Raw genomic sequence first — 26,927 nt, 5'->3', positions numbered from 1 at the left:
TTACAGGCTCATGGGTGGAAGAACTGTATATTTTCATTAAACCAAATTCAACATGTATTGATAGCATATCTAATTTTCTAAGGCACAAGATTACTTGACCAAGCGTAAAGAAAAATGAAAAGATGGACCTAGGAAATCACTTTCATAATTGCTGATTTTTACAAAACACTTTAAATGGAACTTTTTCAAATAGTAAAGCTAGCTTGATATTTGTTACCTGCTTCTTAATATTTGCTGTACCTTCACAGTTATTTTGACTGAAACCAATAAATCAAACATTTTTATTGAAAAAGAGATTAGTCTTACACTCCTCTCCATTAAGTACTGAAACTGAATCACTTCATAATACAGTGCCTTGCAATAAACAGCTGCAGTTGCATATGATTGTAAAAAACCATACCCCATTTATGCAAACTTGTGTGTGCCTGTTGCAATCTGTGAAGTTTGGTTTAGGCTCAGATGCTGGGCAGAGAGCACTGACACCATTACACATTCCTTCTCTTGCACAGTCAGAATCATTTCGACACTTATCAGTCTTCAGTTTGAAATTACATTGTGCAGTACAGCAGGGGCCTTGACTAGGGCTAGAAAAAAAAAGAAAACATGGATGTAAAGAAAAAGCATAAACTATTCAAGGAAAACCATTCATCCTGAAACCTACTCAAATACTCAACATATTTCTGATTTGTGCTAAATAAAATGTGAATTGAGAGTAATTTTTTCCGCCCCTTAAGGTAACAAAAGGTTACTGCACTGAGTACAGATTTCTTAGTTATTGTAATAACCAATTAAACTATTTGCATTAAATTAGAAAAACAGTACAAGCACATTTTAAATGAAAATATCTAGAAAATCACAGCATTTCAAAGTTTGGATATATAAAACATTCAATTAACACGTTGGGAAAATTAATTCTGGAACTGATTATTTTGATAGTATCAGTTTCAATGTAATAAATAAGTCAAGATTCATCTGTCACTGATTAACATCCATAAGGAACTTTTTTCCTACTTTCTGCAGTCATACCACTTATATTGTTTAAATAAACAAGAAAAGGGAACGAGACAGGTCTGATCTATCAGAAATCACGGTCAGTGTACAAACAAATTTTGGAGGAAGGAAAGATTTGTCAAAGAAGCCATATAGCTTCACTCGTTTCCCCAAAATACTTTGGCTCCTTTCTGTCACAGACATGCTATGCACACCACCAGTGTATCTGGTGAGACAGCCGGGAACAATCATTTCTCATTCTGAAGCTGTGTTTGAGTACACATGCCATTACAAGCAGCAGCAGAGTGAAGGTTATAAAACATATGTAACTACTTGATTAAAGCTAAGCCTGAGTTCTCATCTCAAATTATTCTGTACCTCAACACTATTCACAGCATGCCTGTTGGCATTCAGTGGACATCAGAAGATAGCACAGACCTTCCGCAGGTCAGGATCTCTCTATTTTAGAACTATTGCATGCTAAGTAAAATCACTCTTACATCACACATTAAGACGACCAAAAGTCATGTAAAGCAGCTGGATTCCATAGTTTTCCTAAAATGTATTTTAGGAACGTATTTGTGTGTTATTTGTATGATCCATTTTTACACTTGGATTTGCTTTTGGGAACCTCTTTGTGCAGAAAAATTTTCGATCTTAGTAGAACTGGAAAAAAAGGGAAACCTAAAACAAAAGTGATGCAGCTATTCCTATTTAAGACAGTTCCAGCAGGGCATAAAGCTATAGTACAGTCAGCTGAACACAAGAGAGCAAAGAAAGGAGGTGGCGTTGGCACCTGGTGTACTCAGAAGAAAATAGGTCCTCACCACAGGTGCAATATAAAACAAAATCTCAGAAACCAGTTATAAAACAAGACCACGTATGGATTTTTTTTTTTCCAGAAACAATAAGAATTTGCAAGGGTTAGGGTCGGGTGAAGACATGCAAAATTATTGCAACTATGAATTCACAGGAGATGGTCTTTCTACAATATCTATGCTGTCAAATACATTTTAACAGTAGATGCTACTTCTACTTCCACTCCCAGGATGACAAAGATCATTTTTAGGGCAGGAAAATTTAACTAGAACAAAACTGTCTGTGTTGTATTTAAAAGTGAAGCTAGTTTAGACTCAAAAATTATAGTAATTTTCTCTTAATCTTTGGCTAGAAGTCTAACCACATGTTAGATTTATGTCTGTCTCTAGAGAGGAACAAAAGCTCACCCCTTTCATGTGAAAAAATCCACTTAAGATGAGCTAAAAATTTAACATGTATCTTAAGCCACAGAACTAAAAAGATAGAAGTTGACTTACTTCACTGCAAGTCTTATGATCTTTAACAGTTCCTCTTACAAATCACTGTGTACACAACACTGCCAAGGTACAAGGTGACTTAAAAACATAGTTTAATTTAATTCATAAAACAAGCATTTTAAAAAAAAAATAATCGACCAACTATATCCTTCAGTCATCTTCCAGTTTAGGCAATGCTGTAGAAATGGCACAAGGAAAGGATCCAATTTCATAATATTCCCCATTATCCTTTTAGCAATTAATACGTTCCTGTACCTATTGTAAAAACAGCATCCTGGTCACATTTTTCTCAATCATGCAGTTTTTGCAGGAATTCTGCACAACACATTTCCAATAAAAATAATAGAAATTCAACATATTTCTGTCTGCACTGAGTATCATGGTATGCTAGCATTGACACAATCCAGTGCCGTATTATGTTTTTCCAAAAGCTAGAGAACAGTCATCTATGGGAAAGCAAGCTACAATTAGCACCAAGAATTACATAGCATAATTGTGCTTATGAACTTCTCGCTCACTGTATAAAGCATTTTGAACAAAATAAATACTTTAAGAATAATGCAGGTAAACAGATTCAATTTCTAAAATACCAATTATAGCTACCAATACTCCCCAAAATGAAAGCATACTATCAGACATGTACAATACCTGCAGTATTTGCCTGGTTTTAACTTGCATTTCTTATCTTCTGATTGGTTTGCGTCATAACAACATTCATCTTTACACTGGTCGCTGTATCCACAATCACACTGTTCTCCTTGTTCAACCAGTCCATTGCCGCATATGGGTTGACCAGACTCTGAAAAATGCCAGTATATTTATGTAAAAGGCAGTACAAAGAATATGCAAATAGACTTAATAGATGTTAACACTGACTTGCAACAGCATCCAGCCAATCATGACTGAAAGTGCCTGGTCAAGATGGACTTCAGACTAGGGCTCAACTCAACTTGCATTCTTTGCTTGCCACTCAGCTTAGTCATTCCTACAATTCACTGAATTTTAAGCCTCTGAGTAAAGGGTTTCTGCTGATAACAGTGGGAGTTTCTTGTGTGGATAGAAAAATAGTGCTCAGAGAAAGTTTACTCCTAAGCCTCCAGCGAAAAGCATCCTTTCTTGCAATCCTCCTCCTTTAACAGAGTCTGAGGACCTTAAGGCAAAAGCTGGTGGTACTGGGGTGAACTACAACAACTATTCCTCCAAAACACAAACTTACTCACTGCACAATCTCACAAAATTTGAGAGCTCACAAATCAGACTCCAGAAAGAAAATTCCTGCACAAAAAAACTTCTTAAAGATTCACATATTTCACATATTTTAATTTGTTCTCCTTACCTCTTGTCCTTTCACTGGGCAATGACTGAAAAGTCTGGCCCTGCTTTCTTTACTCCCTCCCACTAGGCATTTATAAAGACAGACAAGAGGCACCTCCCCTGCGACCCAGCTTTCCCCAGACTAAACAGTCTCAGCTCTTCCAGCCTCTCCTTGTATGTCAGATGCTCCAATCCCTTAATAATCTTTGTGGCCCTTTGCCAAACTCCCTCCAGTATGTTCACGTCTTGCTGTACTGGGGACCCCAGAACTTGATACAGTTCTCCAGATTGCAAATTCAATTCTTTACTTACGGATTCTTTCAGTAAACTAAAAAAAAAAAGAATAAGTAAAATAGAAAATGATAAATTTCTAATTAAGATAATAGCTTAGCCATTCTGCTTTCAGGATGACTAAATACATACCAACAAAACAATTATTTCTCTTTTTCTCAAGAACTTGGCTGATATTCCGAATGCTACAGATAGAGAACTTGTTGTTGTTAAGTTTGTCCCCTGATGTAGCTCTTGCATACATGATATAATTGCCATTTTCTTTCTGTCCCAAGTTCTTGGACTCCCCTGGAGTGCACTCCATTCCAGAATCATGCTGCAAAACAAACATTTTAAAACTATTTCTATGAAGACAGCTTCTTTAATTTCTTGCTATCTTTTTACACATGTGCAAAAGTAACCTGATTTGGTACCTTAACACAGTGAGAATAAAAGGTTCTTACAACCAAGACACTTATACTCTAAGGTTCCTTGGAATACAAAAAGTATACAGAAAATAAAGGTTTGTTTTGTTGTTTGGTTTTTTTTTCCCCAAACAACAATATAAAGTATCTAATTTCTTGCGTTTTAGCTTATTTGCATTCTTGGTAACATATACCCCAAGCGCATGTCCTGTAATGAACACTGACTTGAAAAAGTTGCCATCTCCTGAAGAGTGGCTTTATGATCACAAAAGGGTAATAAGTATTCTGTGGAATAAAAGTAGGAGTTAACTGAAACAGCAGCCCATTCTTTTTGCTTGTTTTGAGGGAGGTGTACAGATATCTGCAAAACAGAGCAGAAGTCTGTTTCTGTCAGCCAGTGGCTAGATCTATACAACATCCAGCACAATGAATGAAAAATGCATTACAGGTTGGCATACTAGCAATTAGCAGACTGACAACATACTAAGTTGTTAAGCGCAAGAGGATGTCTAATGCTGTTCTGATGCATTCCACTTTCCAGAAATACAACCTATATCTCCAAAACAGGTAGATAAATATTAAAAACTGACATAGTTATGAGTTACAGTTCGGTAGAACCAAAACCACACTTTTATGCATTTCCCTGGGTCAAATGCAACTTAGAGTAAAATTAAAAGAACCATCTTCCAGGCTGATGCAAAAGATGCTCACTCAGTGGGACTGGTTTATCAGTTTCACATCTTTGTATTTTCAGTTATACTTGGAAGGCTTGTTCCCACTCAGAACAGTGCTATTAGAGATTTTCTCAAGGTACATGAAGAAAGCATTCACATGTAAACATCTGTTTTTGAAGAACTTGTCATTCCTGTCATATCTTGATTTCATTTTACTTCCAAGAGTAGAAAGCCTATATACTTAAGTTTAGAAATAAAAAACCCAAACCAGAAAACTTTGTTCTCATCTCCAGCAAAACCAAAAGCCTATGTTTTTACCTTGCCACAAACAAATCATGTCCCTAAATAACTGGAAGACAATTTTGATTTAAAATATTGTTCTTGGTATCCAAATACTCTCCACAATTTTCTTAGGTAAACTTGTAAGTATGAATAATTGAATTGAACATAAAAGAAGAGCCAGTTCTATCTTCACTTGTTGAATAAAGTTTCTTCTTAATTAATTTTGCATTCATTCTTCCTCCCTCTCTAGGATAAACCAAAATACATTTAGAAGATGTGTGTGACCCTAGTCTTCAATAAAAAACAGGGAGTTTTTTAGGGAATAATAATATAGTCCCTTTATAAGACATTGAACTAGTAGGAATAAATAATTCGCAAAATTGACTCTTGCACCAGTGTTGTCAAATACTCATAAAAGGGGCTTAGCTCAGCAATCTGGTTTTTTGTGTGTACAATAGGCATGCACACATGCATATGCAGTCATGATCATATTATCTGTGTTTATAAGTAGTAAAAGCTCCATTCACAAATCATGTGCTTCAAAATGGTTGAAATTGAGTTAACAGATCAATAGTGATACTCACAGGTGAACCAAAGTTATGCCCAACCTCATGAGCAAAAGTAATGTGAGAAACCTTGGGAGGAACATGAGAGCCATAGTTTTGAACAGTGATGATTCCAGTGTTCAAAGACTTCTTCTTACCATCAGAATACAGTTTGCTCTTTTCACATATTCCACCAGAGCTCCCTGCATTTAGACAGAAGTACAACAGTTAGTCATCTAAGAAAAGAAGTAGCGTGTCACTTTTCCAGTGAGATTTGGAACAAGAAACACCCTGCCTTTTCAGTGAACACTGAGGGACTACGAGTTCTTCTGTGTAATTAATATTAACCCAACTCTGCAAGTAGATTTATCCACACTAATGCTCTCAGAACAGAATGGATACATTAACACAAGAAGTTAGCTGGTTTAGAATACCTATTAAGTATGACCTGTTTGGGGCTTTCACTGCACGGATAAGCCCTGATTTCATACCTGTAGTACAAGACTAGCAGGGTACAGTGTCCAATACAGGTAGCCTCAATCCATATCCCATTTGGAATTCATTGAGTAAAAAAAACCCAAGAGTAAAATCACAGGAGATCCTCTCTTATGGCACGAGCGTTTATACAAAACGCCTAAGATAAGCTATATATCCTTATCAGCAAAAGTGACTAATTTTCCACTGTACAAACTAAAGCTGAAAATACTTTTGATGTGTGGGTTAATGAGACCCATATTTAGAAGTTCAACAATCAAGTGCATCACACCTACTGTTTGGAAAAGTGTCTAAATTGTGACTTTAATTTCATTGAATTTTTCCATAGCTTGAGTTTGTACTGAGGCATTATCTATGTTGTAGAATTCAGTTATTCTATAGCTAACATAAATGGTGTCTAAAAAAACACTCTAAAGAAGCTTTCTTGCTTTCTGAAGTAGAATTTCATTTTAGTGCAATGTGCCGTTTAACCTATGTCAGCATGTGTGTTTAATGATGGAAAATCTCTCAAAGCAACTTAATTTTTCTCAGTCAAATTTAGTTTTGGAAGCAGCGTTTATGGAATGCACATTCCAATACATCCTGTGCTTGCTCAGTCTACACACTAGACTACTCATCACAGTTTCTTATTTACATCGGCCACTTGTGTATTATTTTTCCTATGGTTCTTCCACAGTCACTAAGGTTAGTCTGCACAGGTCCCTCTAACATACTCACTATACTCTTTGGTCCACTGATCTATTACGCCTCTGAATACTCTACTTATTCAAGTATTTTAATATCCTAAAATCAAAGTCTGAGAGACTGTCAGACCACAAGAGTTTTCCACATAGCTCCAGTACTCTACACTAACATAGGCTTTAGAGGAAAGTACAACAGTAAACAAAATGAGGTTATAACATATAGCTACATCTTACGAACAGTGTAATATTTCTTCCACTATTACTCAAATTCTGTTAAAGCTCTTGACAGTGTTCTCATAAAAGTATCTTCAACCTAATTCCTGATATATTTGGAAATGACTCAAGGGAAGAAACAAGGAAAGACTGTTTCTTCTGAATTTCTGATTTTGATTTCTGTGAAAGTTCCCACAATTTGGAATTTATGCTGAACTATAATTAAAGAATTTGTATTTACCTTAATTTAAAGACTAACAACTTTCAATCATATAATTTTATAAGACTAATACACCCTGTAAAACTAAGACATCCAGGACAAACATATCAAGATGAAAACCACTGATACATATTTTTTTTTCTACATCGAGACGTAATTCAGACCCAAAGTACACAACTAGATTGAAACTAATGAGAAGCCGTTCAAGAAAAATTACACATTCCGGTATCTCCCAGAACAAGATCTCACTGATTTTACTTTATTTAGAAGTAAATAAATATAAAAATAAAAGTTGCTTCCAATACTACCTAGAAAATGTACAGATTCTGCAGTGTAGTTCTACTACAAAATTCAAACTGCATAGTTGTACGCTCTGTTTATATATAGCAGAAATACTTGTTTTTTCAGTCACTTTATTGGTCACTCATACCTGTCAAAAATAAGAAGTCATCCAAGTAATACCACCTTTGTCTAACAAAAGAAATACACTTTTGTTTATTGTTCACATCCTACTCATCAGAAAGAAAGCAAGACTAATTGAAGTGACACAACATGCTGTTTATGTTTTAAAAAAATCAAACCATACCTAAAATTGTGAAAAGATGGTTATGAGATTTTTTTCCCTATTTGCTGTCCATTTATATGACATAGTTTCTACCTTTCGTCTTTGTACCTACCTACAACACTATCTCACAGCACTGAAGGTTTTGATATAATTACCTGAAGGGGCTCCAACCCAAGCCAGACCAAGAACTCCATCATCAAAATCACGGTCTGTAAACACATAGGCCAAGCAATAATCATCATGATTCTGTTCCGAGTTCAGTTCCAGAAACTTTTCCACACCAATGTTAGGAAATCTGAAAGGATTGGAAGAGTCCTTCTCATCTACAGTTGTGTTAATCTAAAAGTGAATTGAAACAAACTGTAAGGCATGATTAATTTTCACTTGACTTGTAAATACCAGCTAAAAGGCTTACTGTTGTCAATACCTTATGTTAAACAGCTAAAGGTGGTGCTAAAGATTTATAGGCCTTGACAAATTACGACCCCAATATTTGGAAAACCAAGTTCGACAATAAATAAAGAATTGCATTTGTATATTATTTCCTCACACCCTTATTTCTTTTTCCCTTCCATCAGCACCCAGAAGTTTATATTTATCCTCTTAAATCATCACTTTTAGAAGGAACTTCCAACCTGGATAGCCATTTTCTATTTTATCGTCAAAGCTCTTGGAGAGCAATACAGTCTATTCGCCACACAGTCAACACTGCTGAAACATTAGAAGCTGCTTCCTGTAAAAACTGACTACAGCTTAATAACAGAAGTAGCATGCTTTTGAGAATAAACACTAGAATGAAACCAAATGAATGGGTTAGGGAACCATTTACTGCAGAGACACTTATGTTACAAAATTACTAACAATAAATGGTTACAAATGAACAGCAACAGGACTTTGAAAAATACAGCCTCTTAGCAATACTGGTGAAGCTAGAAGCATTTCCAATACAACTTACTCTTATTCGTTTCACCATGAAGCTGATGTTACGGATTCCTGAGAAATCTGTTGACTGGTAAATTGTGTCAATCGCTTTAACGTGGCTGGATATCTGTCAAAAATGAGAAGTATCTACAGTTCAAATATCTATGCACTACATTATGGCTGATTTTTAAATAGCAACAACTACAAGGCCTATACTAGTACATATAAGATACTGTGCCATATGAACTCTAACAGGCCTTTTTAATCAAATGCTGATGGCAATTAGTTTGAAATTTTATGAGATATAATGGAATAAATCACTACATAACGTAGTATCTGTATTGCCACCATGCCAGATAACAGCAAAGTATTTTGCCGTTTGCCTTTTTTTTTTTTACCATATAATTCTATCAATGATTCAGACACCTGTTTGCGATACTCATTCAATTCATTGCTACAATAAGATAGCACTGTAGTTAAAATTGTATTCAAAGCACTGTATTTTTTTTTTTTTTTGAGAAAAAATTTACTTGTGACAGCATTATTCTTTCATTTCTGGTAGAACACAAAAATGAAAAAAGGATCATTTACCTTTTCCAAGAGCACATACAAATGCTAATTCCTTGAAAAACCTGATTTTGAAGGTGACTTCAGAGATTTGGAAAATGTTACTCAAATTGCATATATACAGTGTAATGAATAAATAGTAAAAGTCAGACTTGCAAGTAGCAGTGAAAGTTCAGACTTCAAGAGAAGTATATTAACATGCTAGTTATATCTTTAGCAGTTGATCAGGAAAAAACTAACAACCCAAAATAAAAACCAACACTTTTTCCAGTTAATAATACATTGACAAGTGAAAAGCATCCGCCTCTAGTTGCCGCTGCCTTTTGACCTTCCATGACACCACACACTACAGGAACAGACCTCAGTGTCATTAGTTCAGTGTTTTGATCTAAAATTTCAAATGGAAGGTTGTGCAAGTGTTAACACAGAGGCTTGGCAGGCTGTCCAACAGAATAGACCCTCTTCAGGAAGTATTATATTTCTGAGTAAAAGTAGAGAAGTCAGACTGCAAGTCTTGCTCAGATGTGCCAAACAAACCACAGCTGCTATTAACTAAAGGAAGCAGAAGTGCCCAGGACTTCTGTTACAGATACATAGTATCTTTTTAGTGAAATAAAAAAAGGTGTTTCAATGTCAAAATCCTTGTAAAAAAATGAAACAAGACATTCTAAAGTAAATAAGCAATAATATACACAATTACATTACATTAAATTTATCAGAAATACACAAAATAAAACCAGATAGTTTAAAAAAAGAAAGGGATTGGAAATACCTGTGCAATTACAGCTTCCCTTGTTCCATAATGCTTGTAGAACAAATGATCAGTCTGAATATACAGCTGACATGTGTTTTTTTCAGCCTGAGTGGCACGCTTGTTTCTTAAAAGCTGTGGATCACTGTTCTTAGGCTCTTGAAAAGGCTTCTGTATATAAACAGAAAATAAATATATTAACTTTATGCATCTACATGCTGCACTAGATTACCTAAAAATAGCAATGGATTTTTCTAAACATACTCCACTAATACAAAGGGATTTTCATTCTTTTTCTTTAACCCACGAAGTTTCATGAATCTTGAATTAAACTAAGTATGTTATTGCCAGTTTTCAAGTATGCCATCTATTTTTAAAATTATCTGAGTCAAACCCTTCTGTGAATTTCACCTTATATTACAAAAGGCAGTTGATGTGACATACAGTTTTTTCATTCACGTCATCTTTGGAATTTTTCTTTTCCATAAACCTTTTCTAAGATGAACAGTTTGTAGATTAGAAAAAAGAGCCAAACCACAAACTCAAGTGCTGTGGGACTTAAATGCACCCTCCCTAACACAGGTTATTTCACACTGTAATTATCTTAGCTACCTTAGTAAACAGAAATACTTAAGCACTTCAGCGTGGAATGAATGGTACACTAAACCTGAAGTTAAAATAATGCTCACTAGTCTGGGAAGTATCTGCTTCTCTGACTAGTGAGCGTTATTTTAACTTCCCTTCTGGTATTTATTGGTTGATGGCCCACTCTCTCCATGAAGTTTCAGAAGTAAATTTTTTATTACCAATGCTGAATTATGCAATACTGTTGATAATTTCTGGAGTCACAATGTAAATAAACTTTAAGTTGCTGATGCTATTTACCAAGCCATGTTGCATAGTTTTGTTGGCATATACTTAACTGGCACTACAAAATGATGCCAAAACTTGAAACAGCTCAGAACTTAGCTAACACTAACAGAAATTCAGTAATTTACTGTTAGAAAGTGTTGAAAAAAAAAAAATCCAATTTAATGACAAGTAGTGCAAACCTGAAGGCAAGAAACCTGCAGGACTCCAAGCAGGTACACAAGTGCCTTCCAGAGACCACTTACCTCCCATTACAGGCAATCTGCAGCATGCTGTGACCACTTCAATCTTTCAATATTGCTAGTAAGACCCTCCCACTCATATCACTCCATTTACCCCTGAAGTACTCAAATACTACAAGTGTGTTACATTAACATAACTTGAAAATCTGAAGTTATTACTCTTTAAGACCAGTATGTTACTTAGAGATCAAGGGATCTTGAAACTTCCTTCTCACTACAATAAAGTATATTCCTCATCTCAAGCTCGATTTCCACAACCATCTAAAATTCCAATTGTTGGAAAATTTGAGATCATGTAGAACTCATTAAGCCTGTGAGCTAGCACATCTATGCTGTAGAAGCAATGAGAAAAAAAATTTAGAAAAGCTATGTTAATAAGAAACCTCTAGCACTAATGAGGGATGATGACTGACCAAAAGAGAGAAATGGAAAGTTATTACACTAATTTCTAATCAACATAATCCATTAGCCTGTGTTGTACCTCTGTTGTTGGTTCTTCTACACCAGTCATCTGGTACTTTTGCATTCTTTCAAATACCGAATGATCTGCACAACCTCCTTGTGGTCCATATTTATGTGGATATTCTAAAAAGAGGAAAGCCAGGTTGACTTTTCAAATTCCAAGTACAAGTGCAAAATATGGCTGTATCACTGCAGCTTACTCAGTTTGTGTCCAGTATTGCTCATGTGGTCTGAGAAGCATGCGAAGATCCATGCTTTACATTGCCTTTTTATCATTACACATTTCTACTAAAATACATTGTTAGTTTTACAAACAGAACAAAACTGATAATTGCTTAACATTGTTTTCCTATAGATAGCAAAAGAAAACATGATCAACATCTAACATAAGAATGAGAGCTATTGTTTACACATCTGTACCGATTAGCTTGAACTAACGGCACCCTTAAAAAAAATGAACTCACAATGGAAAATTATTATAGATCAGGTATACTAAAGACTGCTTGGATAAGAGAAAGGTTTTTTTTTTTTAAATTCTACTTCGTAAACTAAAACTAAGAAACCTTGCTAACACTCTTAAAGGATTCTATTACTTTATTCATCTTCCATGGAATTTTTGAAAATTTTTATATTATGCAACTTAACTACCAATACATAAAACCTGAAACTCTTATGATCCTTTATTTCAAACTCAACTCTACTATCCTAGAATTACATATTTGGCAGCAATTTTATTGACAAGGTGAAATGTACGGTTTCCATTCTGGGAAGTAAACAATACAATTAAGGATAAGAGATCAGTGCATGTATGTATATATGCATGTGTGTAGATTTAAAATTTACAGAACTACAGATTACAAAAATTACAGATGTATTTAAAACTTACAGGGAAAAGACTGAAAAGAAGCATTTGCATTACCTCCTTACTATAGCTGACTTTAAATTTTAAAAACAAAACTATAGTACTATCCAGGTACACATCAATTAAACATGCTGGAGATCCAAACCAGCTCAATGAGAGTATCATGCAATTGGCTTCTTACCAGGGGTAATTCTTTCAATACTTGTCAATGCAGATCTCAATGCACATGTGAATGTGTGTCGGAAACATACAGTTAGGTTTTGACAGTTAGTACCTATTGGAGATCTGTAAGGAACCTGTACTTGCAGAAGCTTCCTCTGGAGATGAGTACTGAAGGGAAGGGGTCTTGCCTCTTCAGTTTCTCTGCATATTGGATCCCACTATAAATTGGTGCCCCAGTAAGAGATAATGGAGTACAGATTATGGGAGCCACATATGTAAACACTTAAGGAACCAGTTTCTGTAGGGCAAACCACTCTTTTACCATAACCTCAAGACAGTGCAGGTTTTGTCAAAAATGTGTAAACTTTACCAAGGTTTGTTAGTTTTTTTGGGAGTTATTGGTGGATTGTTTTTTGTTTGTTTGCATTTTTTTCTCCCTATATCATTAAGCTCTGTTACAAAGTTTATGGCTGCATTTTAATCATTAAAAGCTGGGGGAAAATTAAACAGAAACAGGAATTTAAAAAAAAATCCTTGGCATACAGCTGAAGTTGAGTTCGGAAAAAACCCAAACCATTAACAGAAGTTTATGCTCCAAAATACCCAAAGTTCAGATTCAGTGGACCTGCTTAAAATGACTGATCAAGAAATAAAAGCAGTCTTCCAACCTTTATTCCTCTCAATCACACATGTTTATAAGTACTTAAAGAGGTCATGTTTAACACTGTTTTTTTAAACTAGTTAATGACAAATGAGGCTAATTTAAACATAGTTAACAGTTTTTTTCAAGTTGGGTCCTTTTCCAAGTACAAAGTATCTTATTGCAATTATAAGCTTTACTTATTGGGAAAGAACCAAATTTAATAAACATGCTTTTGACAAATAAAGTTTCAGCCTAAAAGTAATTGAAATATTATAGATGGGTGTAAATGTTATTCATTATCTCACTAGCAAATTAATTGTAATTACTGCAAAGGTATCCAAGTACAGCATTGTACTTTATAACTTACTTCCAAGTATGAATTTTACAGAAGCTGCTCCAACATACCAAAAAAAAAATATCACTTTTTGTTTGGTCAACTTTATGCCTAGTTGTTTTGACTATTGTTTGCCAATTAGATTATTAGCAAAATCTTCATGCTGTGTGGGAGGTAATTTGTTTTGATTCTAATAAGGTTGTTTCTTTAAATTAAAAAGAAAAAAAAAAACCTTTTGAGAGGTAATTACAATGAATGTGCAGTACTTGGGTTTTTGAAGAAAAATCTTAGACTTCTGAAGGAACTGTTTTTTTTCCTTTCACTATTTTACAGAAATGTTCATTAAACAAACTTATAAGGTTCTAATAACAGTAATTAGTGATTTTCTGCATATTAATTTCCCACACTTCAATTTCTAACACCACACAAATATAATTTTTGAAGTGCTGTCTCATCACATTCCTCCCAGTATGGTTCACCCTTGCACAGTGCCAGAACAAAAAAGAAAGCGAGAAAGAAAAAAAAATTCTCTTACTGTAAGTCACATCACCCAATTTGATTAGCAATGTAGTGGAACACTGGCTTTGCTATAACAAATATTAAACAGAAAGCATCACTCACTCACTGTTGAGGTCATCTGTACTTTATGGGATCCTGTTTACTAACACTAGATTGGAGTTAAGAGCAAAGGATTATAGACACGATCCTTCCCTTCTCCCTCTCCACTACAGCATTAAAAAAAAAGCACTACTGTATTTAATCTAACTAAAATTCTCATTACCTACTACCTGATTTCACACCGCTGACCACTTACCTCTGCAATAAAAGCACACTACACAAGGGCGGAGCAGTGTACTATACTGGCTCACCTTCAGCTCATTTCATCTACATAAAACCATCGTAACTTTAAAGCAATGACTGCACAGCACATTTTGCACCAGCACAAAATGCCCTTTTCTGCTATCACCACATTTCTATTCATACTCTGTGGCATTATGACAATTGATGAAGCAGTATTAGAAATAAATGCTCTCGGTGCATTACACAAAATAAGCAGTCTTTCCTCTGTATCTTGTTTCCCAAAGATGTTAGGAAATCCCTTAACACATCTTTAATACTGACTGTCTGCAATTCAAACAAATATTTCTCACTTCAAATGTAATAATTTAGTAAAAAACAGTTTAAAAGCATGACAGTTAAAATTTTAAAGAATTGGACATGAACCAAACAGTCTGCAACAGCAATTATCGAGGTTTTGTGTGTGCTGGAAAAGACAGATCCCCTATGGACAGATGTAAATCCATCCTGCTAAACACAGGAGACAGGTAATATAGGATAGTTCACTTTGCAACTACATCTAGCTTACAGAGAAAGTTGCATACAAAGCTTTCTTTTGTTAAATGCTGCATTGCCCCCAAACTGTGAAGGCCCTGATCCCTCTTCATCTTTTGAGGCTTCCTATTTCCACCATCCCCTGCAGCAGTTCCATTTCTGGAACTAAGCAGGAACTACATGGCGTCTTGGACAGCTTTGACCCACAATCACAGAAGTCTGGTCCATGCTCTTATGACACTTTAAAATGCTTTGAGATAAAGCCTTCTGCCAGCTCTTTGGGATCAACAGATTCTTAGCCCACCCTTCCATAACCCTATGAACTGATCAAGAGAAAACACATGCCTTTACCATGAAATGATTGCTTACAGTGAATGCAGAGTTGAGGAAAAACTAGCTTACTTTCCATCAGATCTATAAAAGAGGAGTTTAATTTCAGGATCAATTCTATAACTAGAGAAAATCCTCCAGGCAAAACAAATATTTTGTTTTTCTTTTCCCTATTGTCCATTTTCCCATTTTCTACTATCGATTTTGTATATCCTGACAGAATGTTGAAAAATATTGAAAAATAACAACATAATAGTAATAAACCTAAAAAAACCACAACAAAAAATATTGTCATTTCATACTTCCTAACAATATCTTATTCTAACTAGATGGCAGATCAGTATTAATGATATATAACTACAGATGCTCAAAATAAGAACCTTTGTTCTTTTAAAAAAGGTACTACCTACCACAGAGATTCCTGATAACTTGGTTGGTTTTTTTTCTTCTACTTGTCAGTAAATACTATGATCTGCTAAGCATTTATGTTAACTACTTAATGGATACTAGATTTAGGCATCTGGGGCAAGGATAGGACATCGAATTTCCATTAAAAATTATGAAAATTCAGTTCTTCAACAGCCATAGAGATTTGCCCAATACTAGCAGAAGCAACAACGTCAAAACAAAATTCAAACTTAAGCAGATACAAAAGAAACCCTTATTACAGATTTAATTCTAAGCAGCCTGTCACACTGTGCTCCCATGACAACTGTGAAGTAGACGTTCATTATTAAATCAACAATCACAATATGAGAAAAAAGAAACCAAGTTCTCACGAACAATACATAGTTTGCAATGGTCAGTTCATTCAGCAGATAGGGCTTTTCAAAATTACAAAGTACTTTACTTGCTGTTCTCAGTTGTGTAGTTCTTCCAAGACTATAAAGACAATTAAATGACATTAATTTTCCTGGAGGTCTGAACAGGATTTTCCTGTCTACCGTTGATTGAGAAAATACTGAATTTTTATTTTACAATATGAATTCAGGGATACATTTGAAGTATATGTGATTCAATGAAATATAATTTCAATGAAATCCTAATCCTTAAAGAAAATTTTCCAAAATATTTCAATGAAAATAGCAAATTTGCATCTTTCTAGCACTAAATAATAAAAGTTTGATCAAGAGTAATTTAGAAACTAAAATCATTCAACTTGTGTTTCAAGTCATGAATAGAAGGCTGCCTTCTGCTAGTCAACACATCCACTATAACAAAAGCTGCCTTATGAAGTTGACAATATAATCCTCATTTACAAAAAACCTTCTGTTTAACTGCTGAATAAGAACTCATTGAGATGCTAATCATATGTTGCATTGTGATTTCTGAAAAGCACTAAGGAGCATATTGTTTCAAAAGGCTGAAACATGGGTGACCAAAAAATATTCCAAATTAAAGCAAAAATGACTTTTTCCCCCCAGTCTCTCCTGAGTTAGAAATGCAAGCATTTTTGTTGCTTTTGTCCCGTGTCAGATACTAGTGGTTTGACTATTTCATATAAGTTACCTTTAGATTAGAGCAATAACAACACATTTGCATGCTTGTGTTTATTTTTTAAAGCTAGTGTAAAAGCTTGGCTTTTAGTTGTTGTTGGGGTTTTTTAATGAAGCTGCACTTCACTGCAAAAATACCCCTCATGAAAGTCAAAAACATCTTAGCCTCAAAAGCATTATTCAGAAAGTATCCAAAACAGTTGTATACTTCAGGTATTTCAGACCACAGAAATCCTAGAGGCATCTAGGATACTAAAGAAGAAAGTTAAGCTATACAATCAGAAAGCATGCACACCAGACTCTCCATTGACAGCAACCAACAGGAGTGGCACATTTTCAAATCGTGCTGCTTAGACATAGCTCCAGGATGGGCTATTTTCAACCATGCTGAGCAAGCAGCAATGTTCACTCACTTGGTGATTTGGAAGCCATATTGTACTCTTGCTTTAATGTGGTTCTCTGGAATAGATTTAGACAATCCTCTCTGATAATCTGATTTTGTTTCTAACTGATGGTTTTGATGCACTAGATTCAAGAGGAAAAACAGCGTAAGCCAACATACCATCATCTGAATAATTAAAAAACCCAAACATATCCTGCTCCCAATTCACTTTAATAAGACATTAGTATGAAGCAATTTCATCACTAGCTTTTTCCAGCTCTCAAGTGATCCATTCACTCCTCCAACAGAGACCACTTCTACAAAACAGCAGTACTTTCATAAAATCAAAACGTCTGCTTCTTTAAGGTGCAGTTCTATTTCTGTCATTAGTTGATAACAGTGAATAGAGTATTTTTATTCACCTGCTATTTACAGCTAAGGAATGGGAACATAAGACAATCTTCTTGCTTGTCTTGCCCCTTGGAAACTGGACAAATGACTTTACAGCCTTTATGTCACTTTACTTCCCTCCTTCCCCTCTTCTCTACAACAGGGTTAGTAAAACCCTTTGTAAAGCAGACAGTGACTTATTTAAAGTGCTATGTAAGTGGTAGTCCAGTATTCCCACTATCAAGCAGTGAATTGAACTGTTTGGCAAGACCTATAAAACATACCAAAGAATTTAGAAGTATGTGCAAATTATTCACAGAAATGTTGTTACAAAAGATATATCTTAGGGTTTCACACCAGGCTTCTGTAATTTTTCTACTACTCTTCCCCGCTACTCTTCTGTTACAGCAGCAAACCCTGCAATACTCCAACAGGAGCTAGCAAGGCAAACCACCTCCTCAGACATTCACCTGCAAAGCTCTGTAGAGCTGAAAATTAAATGCATACTGCAACTTCTCTTTGAGAATCAAAAGCAGTATATGGAACACTATCCCATAAAGTTACTTTATTCTCAAATATGGGTCTTGTGAGCACCAGGAAGATAAACATTTAGTCAGTCAGAAGACAAGTGTAGCTCACAATATACAAAAATTGAATAACTGCATTAATTCACAAGCTCTTTAAAATTATGCAACTTCTATTCGGTTTTGGGTTAGTAAGCATATTTACAGAATGGAGTAATGGAAGGACAAACATATCAGCTAGCTCACAGCAACTTTAACATACTCAAAGACAGCGCACACACTGCCACTGAATGTAAAACACAGCTGTATTCCAGAAGCTTTATTCAATTAGAAAAAAGCAACAAAATTTGCTGAGTTTTTAGCAGAGAAATAGAATTTCTCTTCACTGCATTCATCCAAGAGAAGTAACAGAGGGGAACATTATGCAATAACCCTTTGTTTCTTATTGGCTTACAGCACAGAGAAAATTATAATATAAAAAGTCAAATCACAACCAGAGATTTCCCTCATCTATCTTCCTATTTTTTATATTTCTTTTCAAAATACAGTCTCATTATTATGTACTTTGAAAATGATTTATACACGCATCATCATAGGAGTGGTTCAAGTAATTTCTAGTGATCTAACCCAAGACTATTCATCCAATTCCAAATGAGATTTCAAGCTCACGTCTTCTAGGATTCACACAATAGCCTGATGGGACATGTTTTAAATGAAGTCCTAGTTTAAACTGGTTTTTAAGAAAGACTGAAGTCCTACATGAAGTTAGCTTGCAACACACAGTTTGTTAGGTTCAATAATCAAAAAGTAATCTTAAAGTGACTCTCCGCCAATGTATATTTGGAAGGATTGAAACTTGGAATCACAACTTTATGGCAGTATTTTTGGGGTTCAGAATGAAGTTAGTTAAGCATCAAATAAAACGGATTTTTATTACAACTGAAGACTGATCATACATAAAAAGGCAGACAGAGTGCAGGAGAACTCTGATGCATTAGTTCTGAAGATGTATTCCACGGTACTTCCCTCATCCTTCTGGGCATTTACAACTAAAGGTAGACTTCTGGGGCTATATGCTTCAAGTAGTATTTTCTGTATATTTCCACCAGCTACTGCGTAAAATTGGACATACTGGGTGCCACCACATCTTCTAAAGAGCTCTCTAAAATCATCTGTGACCTACGCATCCAGAGGAAGCTTTCATTTCCCACATGTACCACCTTCACTAGAATTAGGCAAATACTTCGTGATTTGAACATTAATTATCCTTTATTTTGCAGATCACAGGGAAGAACAATCAGTATAGAGCATTTTAAGAATACATTTTTCAAAAGAAAAATTTATCAAATGAGTAGAAAATACACTGCAAATACACTTAAGCCTGACTGCTAAGGATTTCTTAAAATGGCTCACTTTGGTTTGCCATAAATCTCTTTCACACCGTAACTGTATATGAATCACTTCAGGACAGCATGATTCAGTGTCATATACAAGCTGAAGTCTCATTTGATGCTTACAAATGGCTTACAGTTTTTGACATTTAATAAAAAAATTATTTCATCTATAGCACAAAATGGAAGTACTCACTGATATCATCTTCATGATAAATGACAGAGTGGAACGGTAGAGTTCTGTCCTTAATATATCTTTCTGCTGGCTCAATATAAAAGGTCCCACTGTGAGTTTGGATGAATCCTTCAAATATTCCATCAATAACAGACCCATGGCTAAGACTTCCCTCTTCACCTGTTGAGGCAAAAAGTACGTTAGGTTTTTTTTTTTTTTAATAGCTTTCTAAAAACTTTTCAGTCCTGTGCAAAATTCAGGCATACACACTACCCAAGGTGTTAAGCAGACAATGCTAAAGCATGACACTTGCACAATTATCCCGATCATGCACCAGTTTCCAACTGCTGCAAACCTATGAGTTATACAGGAATAAGATTCTATGTAACAGCAATAAGTTCTTGCACAAAGTTTGTGTCTGAATTTAAGACCAAGACTATTCAGCAGTAAGACATACAGTTATCCCAAAATCATAGTTACTAAGTTCAATAGCTTCCTAAGCAGGTGCATAAATGACGTGTTTATGCATTAAAAGTATATAATGAAGAGTTCAGCTCTGTATTTTAAAGCTGTCACATATACAGCATGTGTATCGATACAGCATGCTATATCCAAGTCCTGTCTTTAAACATCTGTTCATATAGTTATAAAAAGAAAAACAAACAAACCAGAGCGTATACTGAACTTTGAAAGCTTTCAAAGAAAGATTTCCCTATATTCAATATATCCATTTTTCTCTTCAAGCATAAACCTCTTAAGCTGTAGCTAGGTTTAAATGTGGGATGGAGTGAATTTGTCTTTGAAACAGTAACAATCTGGAAAAGTACAACTGTCAAAGTTTAATCACTGACAGCTACAACAGGCAGCATCCCCAACAAGCCTTTTCCATAAAAAGAGTGAAAGATTACTAGAAGAGTGTTTATATTCTCCTCCACTGAAGAGGGTTCAGAATCACACTATCAAATTATCAGAATTGTACTAATTTTTATCATTAGCCAGCACTAATTTCTAATTAACAATTACCAATAATTTTATAAAGCTTATACATAGTACTGAAATTTGGAAAAAGTATCCTGAAGATATGCTACACAATTCTTCAGAACGAACACTAAAAAGTAGAAATAGACTTTATAGAACATTAATCTTAAGACATTCGTTAAGTGATCCCAGATTTACTTCAGACTATATTCTATTAGAATGTGCATTAATAGCCTGCACGTATATGCCATGTATCTTTGGAAATTTCAGAGGACTTGGAAGGAAAACTCTTGATCTAAATGGAAATCAAGAACCAAGAGCAAAACAGTTTATTTACTCAACTCTCACTTTGTTCATTATCTTCATGACAAGTACAAGGTTGGGTTTAATGAGAAAGATAATAAAGAAGATTAAAAGAAAATGTAGAGTAAGCCCAGTGGGTAAGTTCACGTGGATCCTTTAATCTCATGCCTCAGCAACAAGGAAAGAACCAAAAGCTTTCCCGAAATAATTTCACTAAGTAAGAAAAAACACAACAAAAGACCCCACACACCTTAAAAGTCCTCCGACCTACTTAAGTCAACTGGTAAACTGGTCTACCTAGATGCATAAAAGTGCTAAGCATGTATACATTTTGCAGTTTAGAACAGTCACTTCAAGACTGTGGGACATTACTAACAGACATCTTCAGGAAGCAGTCAGATTCCTTTTAGGACCAAAAGGACTGCATAAAGAGGGACAGAGTAAGTCTTAATCCTCCTCTTCTTTTCATCGGCTTTTAATTCCTTAATTCTCCTTCCTTTTTAATCAATTTTGTCTTTTGTATTTACTGAAATTGGTATATTACCCTTAACAATGGTAGTTCTACATTCATTAAATTCCTTTAAACTAAGAACACCACCTCATTTTTTTAATGCAGATAGTTTTTTTCCTTTTATTTTTTAAATGCATCAGACTTCTATGAAGAGTACGTTCATAAACAGACTTGAATTTCAAGTTCTATGGATATGAAAGTTATTAGTTAGAATAGTCATTTGATAAGTGTGACTTTTATATGACACTAAAAGCAGATGGAGTTTAAATGCATTTAGATGGATTATTAAAATTTAATAATGAAGATAACCTAATTATACACATATTAATTTTCTGCATGTTCTATTAAAAAACCTCCTGTTTAAAATGACTGCACTTTAATCTATTTTAAAGTGTTGTACTTACCATAAATGTGTCCAGTGTAAATATGGGAGATATCATAATCAATTTCTTGGTTTGATATTTCTACTTTAAAGTCATCACTAAAAAGAGATGTATCTCTCTTCATGCGAAGGTTGAAGTGTCTAAAGTGAATAAAATAAGATGGTAAATTGGCTTTGAGCTTCAATTATAAGAGCAGTAAGCAAAGTAACTAACTAACCAATGTTTTTATGCAAGCTATTTGCAGATCCTGTAAAATTTATCTGTAGAATATGTTTATACTGTACACGGATTAGATCATAGTTTAGGATTTTCTTAAGCAAAATTACTTAGATACTTTTGATACAAGTAGCTAAATTTACAGGGTTTAAGCCAGAAAATAGGGTTAGCCTTAAATGCATAAACCTAAAATGCTGACTTTGACTATACACTTGTTACTATTCCTCCAGAAGACAGAGATGTAGCTTAAGGGAAAAAGCAACTATTTTACTTCACAGCACTGTGAAGGAAGGAAGAAAGAAGAAATCACTCTTGATTTTCTTCCTATATTTTTATCTTCCTGCATTATCACAAAACAGAAGGAATATTATAGTTATGTGACTTTTTTTAAACACAAAAAGTAACCCAAATAAGTTGGCTACAAATGTGTCAGTCTTCATCTAAAAAAATGTGACCAGTCTCTCAGCATACACAGTATACTGATGATAGAGCTGACTTTCTGTAGTGAAAGCTAGTATCCATTTGTGTTAACGGCAAAATAACCAAAACAATTAAGCACCAGTGTAAAGTCAATTAAATCTGATTTCTTTTTAGTACAGTTGAAGCATATACAAAATATATCTTCAGTCGTCACTTAGACATCAAATGACACTACAGTCATAAGTATTTTGAAACAAGTGTATATTAAGATGCAAAATTCAAGATCAAACCAAAAAGCCATACCTACACTTAAAACCTGGTAAGGGCTCCAGTGACTCATGTTGACTATTCTGTAATGCAAACAGTATTTCACAACCAAACTATCATTATTAATTATTGTTGCCACAGGGTTAATAAAGCTTCAAAGTGAGTATTCTCCTCTGGTGATGCATCAGAGGTATCTACTACAAGGACATAAAACTCTGAGATGTGGCTGGTAGATGGGGAAGGTTAAACTTCAGCAATGCCCTGTGACTCTTGGGTTTTGTGCCAAACCAACCAGTGCTTGTATTATAGTCACAGTATGGATGTATTTTATGAGAGTAGATTGGCCTGTTAAAAAGGAAGAAACAGTTCACTGCAGATGTGCTTGAGTATTGGGAGTCACTGAAGAACACACACCAGCTAGCAGTTAGTAGCTACCCACAGCCATACAGAAAGGCATATTTTATGATAGATAGCTTGTATTTATATCACGTAGAGACAAAAAAAAGAGAATTCTTCTTTAAGCTAGTCTCTCTACTAGCTCTGTAAAACTGTCTTTTGTTACATAGAGGTTCATGAGGATGAAGAGATACATGAACAAGCAACCCAGAGAAACATCGTAACGCAGAACACTACAAGGTAACACAATATATTTTCCGGGGTGGTGGTGGATGGGGGAGACTTTAAGTCACCTTGTGTGGCTCTTCTGGGCAGAAGTTAGAAATGAACAGGCAGAAAAAAAAAAAGTAAGAATTTGAAGAACTTCATTCAAGGACTTCAAGAAGTTCTACTCACTTCATTTGTAATACAATGCTCAAGGTGTTAAGAGATTTTAAATCCTTTTTAGTCTGAGTTTTCCCTGTGACTGAGTTCTCCAGAGTTCCTGAGGATGGATCAGACTTTCTTCAAGTGCATCTGAACTAAAGTTACACAACAAGAGATCCTGGATACTTTACAATAGCTACCCTCCCTTCTCTAATACTGAATAGAAGACTTCTTACCATTCTGTCCCTGTGATGAATGGAAGTATCTACTAATCCCAGCAACAGAACATACTATGGCTAAAATTACTTTTTCCTGGTGAAAAGTAAGTTTTCTGAAAAAGAAAAAAACCACAAAACCAAACGAAAACCAAAACCCACCTCTATCTATATAGCACTTTTCTCTCCGAAGGGCAAAAAGTTGCTTTAAAATTAGATTTTTCTGATTGTATTCATTTAAGTTTCAAATAAAATTGAGGAGCAACTACTATCTCTGACTCTCAACTGCATTAGCAATTTCTTTATCTTTTTGAAGTACACTATGTAAGACAATGCAGAATTTTTCATATAGTAGGTCCTGCACATGTCAGCAGAGTGGGGAAGAAAAAAAGGACTTTTTCTCAGAAGGAAAGCAAGTAATTTACCAAGTGTAGCCTAAAATAACACCAGGTAGATAGACAAACTAGCCCTAGGCCTCAGCTGTGAAGCCATTCAGAGTATCCTATCCTCAACTGCCAAGTCATCTACATTCTCATCCTTACAAATTTGCATGACATTCAGCATTGTGCTTCTGGACTGCTATTGTTCACTATCATCTAATTGTGCTTTAGGGTCAGTTTTAAGTTTTGCCTAGATGGCTTGCACTACAGGACTGTGCTTTTGGAGGGGCAAGGGGAAGCTCCGTAGAGTCTATTGCAGCTGGGAATGGCAAGATACCCTTCCATCAATATTACCCTGTCTGTCACTTCAAAATAGACTGTTAGAAGGTATATGAACCACAAGAAGTTTCACTAGTTTTAAAATTAAGAAGCCTCTATTCTCCTTTTCATTTTGCCCATCCTCTTACTTTCAGCATTGGTACATAACACTACAAATTCTGTTAATTATCTACTTATTAATAAAATTAGCTCTATTTACAGGATTAGAAAACTATTTCAAATACAAAATAAAACAGCTGTGTTTCACAGTAACAATTCTCTAATAATTTGATTTCTTAATTTAAGCTATTAGATAACCTCATCATCTCACAGCTATTTTTCAACAGGTCTTCTCTTGGTTATTCAAACATGTTGATAGAACAGGATTATGTGTGCCTGGACTGTTCACCCTTTTAATAATGAAAAATGAAGTGACAAGTCTTCCTTTAGCTCTTCCCCATCAAAAAAGGGAGGGGGAAAGAGCAGCAACTAGGAGGCGGTGGGGGGAAATAAGCCTGTTTGTCTCCACTTCCAAGAATTAAAAACTTTAACAAATCACCAAACTTAAACAATGGTTTTTGTTTACATGAACAATTACTGTTGTTCACATATTACACAAAACCTAGAGTAGAGAAAGTAAATTCCATTTTTATGGCTGTGCAGGGACATCTTAATGTACTACTTACAAGTGTCAATGAAATTAACTGCACTGAGAAGATGCCACTTTATAGGTGGGGAGACTCCAAATTGTAATGGCTGATTCAAACAAATGAACAGCTGGCAGGGACCCCCCCAAAAATCTAGTTCAACACCCTAATTCCTCAGTAAGAAACTTCCAAAGACCCTACAAAATCCATTCCAGTATCTCAACCAAAATAGAAGTTTTCCTACCATTTACTCTAAATTTCTTCAAAGCTAGTATTTCTTCCCCTTTCTTGAAAGGAATATAAGCTAGTCACTATCCTTCCCAAAACCATGTGGAAGAGAACGCATCTCAGATTTCTTTCCTGGCTTAAATCCAGTAACTTCATTAACTCCTCTGAGGACAGAAGACTCCTGAGAAGTTAAACAAATTTGTCTATCTCATTCCTGAATATGGTTACTAAAACTAGCCACAAAGGAAAAAGCGAGAAGCTTCAAAAAAGCCTCTTTGTAATTACCATTTCTACAGAACGCATCAAGTTCTCTGTGCCAGCACCTATATAAACGTAAACTAAACTATTCCCTAGCCTAGCTATACACTAGGCAGAAGATCAACTATTTCCAGAAAAATAATGCTGCTTTTATTTACACACTTAATACCTTACATAAGACATTTTCCAGCAGTAGTGGTCTCTAGAAGAGAACTAACCCAATTAAGACCAAGTTTTGACCTTCCTTATATGTTACTGCTTCTGTCTTACACGTATCTGAAAACTGATATGGTAACAGATTATTGCTTGGTTACTGTATGGTTGCTCATGTGGTTGAAGACAGAAGTTTTGGTAAAACTGTTTATATTGTTATATAATCTGCTTTGATAATAAACATGTTATTCATTAATCACAGTACCCTACAGACTATAAAGAGGTAGATTTTTATTTCACTTTAGCTTACCTCAGGGAGACTATGTCAGATCTGCAAGTATAACATAGCAACTGAGTGATAACTAAAGGAAAAAGAAATATTTGAGAACACCACATTTAGCTAAAACTCAGTAGCTTCCCATAGGCTTGAGCTAGGTCAATCCTATGCTCTAATCAGAGACCAAGTACTTTAAGAGGAAAAAAAAAACAACTGTGTGTATATACTGACAGCACTTGGTAAAATGAACTTAAAGGTGTACATGTATGAGTTAACGTTAATCTATTATTAAATTTCTTTTTAGTTTGCAGGCTTTTCCAAAACTGGCAAAAAGAGCTATTATTGCCAGTATGCAAAGGGGCACTCAGTGCTTTCCCTTTCCTACTTTTCCTCAGCCAAATTGTTGTAACCAGTGGCAGGCTGAGCAGGCAGAATCACTCAGTGACCTGAGGAGACTCTTTAGGGGTGAAAAGCAGCCCCAAACAAAAACCCCCAAACCTGAATCAAACCAACACCACCCCCATCCCCCACCCCCAAACCCCACATCACACCAGACCAAACAAACGAACAAAAAGAAAAAGAAAAAAGGAGATGGAGGAGTTACTCCACAGCTGGAAGAAGTGGCTGGGAAAAGGGAACAGAAGTTGATGGGTTGGCAGCAGTATGGAATGTGACTCCAGTACAAGGAGGGCACATTTAGGTTCATACTCTTTTCTTCTCAGTAGGAACCAGAACAATCTTTGCAACTGTGCCTCCATGAGCCTCCTCACAACTCGGTATCTAGA

The 26,927-nt window shown here is 35.2% G+C and overlaps 1 protein-coding gene across 2 annotated transcripts in view; it reads right to left on the bottom strand.

The window, feature by feature from the left end:
- Positions 1 to 26,927, bottom strand: part of ADAM10 (ADAM metallopeptidase domain 10) — a 52,241-nt gene that overhangs the window by 5,016 nt on the left and 20,298 nt on the right. For both annotated transcript variants that reach the window (XM_075100240.1, XM_075100242.1), the window contains 10 exons: positions 22,023 to 22,141; positions 19,848 to 20,006; positions 11,825 to 11,928; positions 10,253 to 10,402; positions 8,948 to 9,040; positions 8,148 to 8,331; positions 5,856 to 6,019; positions 4,044 to 4,227; positions 2,955 to 3,105; positions 401 to 584 (listed from right to left, as the gene is read on the bottom strand). In XM_075100240.1, coding sequence (XP_074956341.1) covers positions 401 to 584; positions 2,955 to 3,105; positions 4,044 to 4,227; positions 5,856 to 6,019; positions 8,148 to 8,331; positions 8,948 to 9,040; positions 10,253 to 10,402; positions 11,825 to 11,928; positions 19,848 to 20,006; positions 22,023 to 22,141 — 1,492 coding nt within the window. The remainder of the gene's footprint in view (positions 1 to 400; positions 585 to 2,954; positions 3,106 to 4,043; positions 4,228 to 5,855; positions 6,020 to 8,147; positions 8,332 to 8,947; positions 9,041 to 10,252; positions 10,403 to 11,824; positions 11,929 to 19,847; positions 20,007 to 22,022; positions 22,142 to 26,927) is intronic.

Source organism: Phalacrocorax aristotelis, chromosome 7, assembly GCF_949628215.1.
Source record: "Phalacrocorax aristotelis chromosome 7, bGulAri2.1, whole genome shotgun sequence".
Classification (NCBI taxonomy): domain Eukaryota; kingdom Metazoa; phylum Chordata; class Aves; order Suliformes; family Phalacrocoracidae; genus Phalacrocorax; species Phalacrocorax aristotelis.
Note: the sequence above shows the minus strand (reverse complement) of the source record. Positions and strands in the feature narration are given on the sequence as shown.